At 43.9% G+C, this 4180-nt stretch overlaps 1 protein-coding gene across 1 annotated transcript; it reads right to left on the minus strand.

The window, feature by feature from the left end:
* Nucleotides 1-647: 647 nt before the first annotated feature.
* On the minus strand, nt 648-2942 carry LOC145640109 (uncharacterized). Its single transcript, XM_081691419.1, has 3 exons — nt 2782-2942; nt 1811-2734; nt 648-1752 (listed from the first exon to the last, which is right to left on the minus strand). Exons 1-3 carry the CDS (start codon nt 2940-2942, stop codon nt 648-650), a joined length of 2190 nt encoding a protein of 729 aa, XP_081547545.1.
* Between the last annotated feature and the right edge of the window lie 1238 nt (nt 2943-4180).

Below are 4180 nucleotides of genomic sequence, written 5' to 3' on the forward strand. Positions count from 1 at the left end.
CTATATCAGGGATCTGGCATCCGGCGAAGCTGACCCTATAGAACCTGAGGCCACGAAGTCTAGTGCTGAGTCCTCTCCAGGTCACCAGCTCGAGTCCCCACCTAGGAGGGTTGAGGAAGATGTGCAACCACCTGATGCCTGATCTATGATGTTTTTATTTTTTTAGTCCTTTGATATCGGTTGTTAGAATAATGTGTTGCTTTTTCTAGACTTTGTTTTACCTCGCTTGTGGGAGCGAGGGTTTGAACTTTGCACTTTCTACTGTTTGAACATTGCATATGAATTTCTTTTGAGTGACCATTTAATACCTTAGATTTCTTTGTCTTGCAGAAACGCTTGGTACTTGCTTGGTCTTTGTGAATACGTGGTGTCTGGCGCTGAGGCCCATAATTGCTTTGTTCATTGTGCTCGTGCTCTTGCTTTCTGTGTTGCCTTGGTAATTCTCAGATTGTCTTCAGTTACCTGCTCGCGTTCCTTTGGTTCTGCACAACAACAGGTTAGAGCTGATCGTTGGTGTTGCCACCAACGGCCCTCCGATGCTTAAGTTAGTACTGATCATTTTTTCGGAGCTAAGAAAAGAAATATATACAAGTGCTGCTTCTTCTTTTTTTTTTTTTTTTTTTTTTTTTTTTGCATGAACAAAAACTCTAGAAGTGATAAAGTTTCAGATGTGCTGCGTTCAAGCTTCTGGGTACCAGCTTACCATTCGTTGCAGCTAACCTGTAGGCCCCTTTGCCGATGACCTCCACGATTTGGTATGGGCCTTCCCAGGTTGCCCCCAGCTTACCTGCGTTGAGCTCTTGGGTATTTTGAAAGACTTTCCTTAGGACCCAATCTCCTACTTTGAACATCCTAGCTTTAACATTCTTGTTGAAGCTTCTAGCTACGATCTGCTGATAGGTGGCCATCCTTATGTATGCTAGGTCTCTTCGTTCCTCCACGGTATCTAGGTCGTGTGATAGCTCTTCGTTGTTGCGCTCTGCTGTCATTAGGCCGTATCTGGCTGTTGGGGTGGTGATTTCTGTAGGTAATACAGCTTCACATCCATATACTAACGAGAAAGGTGTTTGACCTGTAGCGGTTCTAGGTGTGGTTTTGTTGGCCCAAAGGATTCTCGGCAGCTCTTCTGCCCATTTACCTTTCTTGTCTTTCAGCTTCTTTTTTAAGGACCCGATGATGACTTTGTTGCTGGATTCAGCTTGTCCGTTTGCTTGAGGGTACCTAGGCGTCGAGGTCACCAACGTGATATTCCATTTGTCGCAAAAATTCCTGGTTGGGGCACTTATGAACTGGGATCCGTTGTCACATACTATTTCAGATGGTACTCCGAACCTGCAAATTATGTTAATCCAGATAAAATTGATAACTTCTTTGTCTCTAACCTGCTGGAACGCATCTGCTTCAATCCACTTAGAAAAATAATCTGTTAGAGCTAACATATATACCTTTTGGCCTGGTGCAGCAGGTAGTTTACCTACTATGTCCATGCCCCACCTCATGAAAGGCCAGGGTGTTAGAGTAGGATGCAGAGGCATAGAGGGTTTGTGGGTGATACCTGAATGTCGTTGACAGCTATCGCACTTGCGTTCATACCTGTGAGCATCTTCTCGCAGAGTTGGCCAATAGTATCCAAATGTAAGTATCCTGTTAGCTAAGGTCCGTCCAGCTGAATGGGCTCCACATTCCCCATCGTGGAAATCTTTAAGGATTTGCTCGTAGCCATCTTCTTTTATGCAGCGCTGTAAGACGTCTCTGGTAGATTTTTTTGAATAGGACACCTTGTATAACCGTGTATCTGCTGGCTTTAAACCTTAGTGCCCTTGCTTCCGCTTTATGCTCTGGTTGTACGCCGTGCTCCAGATAATCAAATATGAGCTGCATCCAGCTGGCGGGATTGGTGACAGGTGCGACGAAGTTGGGTTCTTTAGGTTCGATCTTAACGGTTTGGCTTTGGGCAGGGATGGATGTTTCCAGGTCATCTGGGTCCGGTTTTACGGGTTCTGGAGTGTTAGGTTTAGGTGGTGGGTTGGTTGTGTCTACGGCAGGAGCTAGCAGATGGATCAAAGGGATGGATGAGAATTTGGATTTCCTTAAGGCTGATCCCAGGTTGGCTAGAGCATCTGCTTGTGTGTTTTTGTCCCTAGGTATTTGCTTTATGGTAAAAGTTGGAAATTTGGTTGCTAGGGATTTGGCAAAGTTTAGGTACAAAACCATTTTGGAGTCTTTGGCTGTGAACTTGCCATTCATCTGGCTTGCTACTAGGAGGGAATCGCAGAATACCTGCAGGTTAGTAACACCTAGGTCTTTCGCAAGATTCATACCTGCAATTAAAGCTTCAAATTCTACTTCATTGTTAGTAGCTTTAAAATCACAACAAATAGCTTGTACCATCATGTCCCCCTGTGGTGACTTCAGCACTATGCCAAGACCTGCACCTCGAAAGTTAGATGAGCCGTCCACATAAAGAGTCCAGGTACCTGGGTTAAGGACTTGGTTGATTTTCTCGGATTCCAAAGCTGTCTGCTGCTCAAGATCAGGGCTGAAGTCGGCCACAAAGTCGGCTAGTGCTTGTGATTTGATAGTTGTTCTTGGTTCGTATGTGATGCCGAATCCGCTAAGCTCGATTGCCCATTTACTCATTCGACCTGTTAATTCTGGTCTGCGCAGAACAATCTTCACAGGATAATTAGTTCTCACCACTATGGGGTGAGTTTCAAAATAGTGGCGAAGCTTCCTGCTAGCAACAATCAGTGCTAATACCAGTTTTCAAGAGAGGAGTACCTGGTTTCAGCACTGAGGAGAGTTTTGCTTACGTAATAAACAGGTAACAACTGGCTTTCAGCTTCCCTTGCTAGGACAGCACTAACGGCTTGGGTGCTGACTGCAAGGTAAAGCTGCAAGGACTCTCCATCAGCAGGTTTAGACAACAATGGTGGCGTCATTAAATAGTTTTTAAGGTCCTAAAGGGCCTTTTCGTGATCAATACTTCTCTCTCTCTAAGCTAAAGCTTATTCTCTAGCTCTCTCCTTTTTTCTAGCCTAGCCTTTTACAAACACAATTCCTCATACATTAGCACTAGACACACCTAGCCAAGTTCGAAGTTGCCTTCGCCTAGACCTGGCAATCCTGACCCAAACCCGATGACCCGACTCGAATGACTCGACCCATGACCAGAAATTGACCCGAAACCAGTGACCCGAAATTGACCCAAAACCCAAATTAACTCGACCTGACCCATACCCGACCCGAAGTGAAACTGACCCGACCTTGACCCAAACCCGAAATGACCCAACCCGAAACCACCCGACCCAAGATGACCCGATCCAAAGTTGACCCGATACCCGAAATAACCTGACCCGAAGTTGACCCGAGACCCGAAGTTGACCCGACCTGAAAATGACCCGACCTTTAACTTCTTTTTGTAAATAATTATATAAGTTATAAAAAGTTTATATTAGGAAATTATACAATAAAATAGACCCAACAACATCTTACATGACTACATTGACTTTCATATAATAGCTAAAAAAGATGGTCAAAGTGAGATGTGTGAATAGCGCAAAATGTCAAATCGTTAAGAGTAATTTGGGACGGAGGGAGTATAAGAATAATTCAAAGAAATTATTACAACAATGACAATGATAATAAGAGTACGTATTAAAACTAAGATCAATAAGAGAGTGAGGTATAACTCAATTAGTTAGAGCATCCCACTTAGTTTCAGGAGATCCTGAAAGTAATTCTCAGTCTAAAGTTCTAACCAAAAAAAAAAAAAAGGTTAATAAAAGTCAAACAATTACTATAATCCATGAAAAAATAGGCTTAATAAATATAGTGAGTTTTTCGTCAAAAAAATAAATAAATATATATACAAAGTTGAATATAACCCAATGAATCACCTGAATATGACTCAACTAGAAGTTGACCCGACCCAAAGTTGACCCGAACTGACCCGACCCGAAAATTGACCTGACCTAAACTAACCCGACCCAAACTTGACCCGACCCGAACTCGACCCGAAGTGTTGACCCGAGACCCGACCCGACCCGATTATCAGTCGACCCGAAATCAACCCGAAACCCTAAATAACCCGACCCAACCCGAACTTGACCCGATAATCTTTTGACCCGAACTTGACCCGACCCGAAATGACCCAACCCATACCCGACCCGAATGACCC

The sequence above is a fragment of the Chenopodium album genome, chromosome 7 (genome assembly GCF_948465745.1).
Source record: "Chenopodium album chromosome 7, dcCheAlbu1.1, whole genome shotgun sequence".
In the NCBI taxonomy this organism is placed as follows: domain Eukaryota; kingdom Viridiplantae; phylum Streptophyta; class Magnoliopsida; order Caryophyllales; family Amaranthaceae; genus Chenopodium; species Chenopodium album.

Bases quoted from the DNA above. Each gene is read 5' to 3' on its own strand.
- LOC145640109 (XM_081691419.1), bottom strand. From the start codon at position 2,942: ATGACGCCACCATTGTTGTCTAAACCTGCTGATGGAGAGTCCTTGCAG. The intron at 2,735-2,781 runs GTACTCCTCTCT...TGTTGCTAGCAG, and splicing joins CTCCTCAGTGCTGAAACCAG to GAAGCTTCGCCACTATTTTG. The intron at 1,753-1,810 runs GTTTAAAGCCAG...AAAATCTACCAG, and splicing joins GCGGAAGCAAGGGCACTAAG to AGACGTCTTACAGCGCTGCA.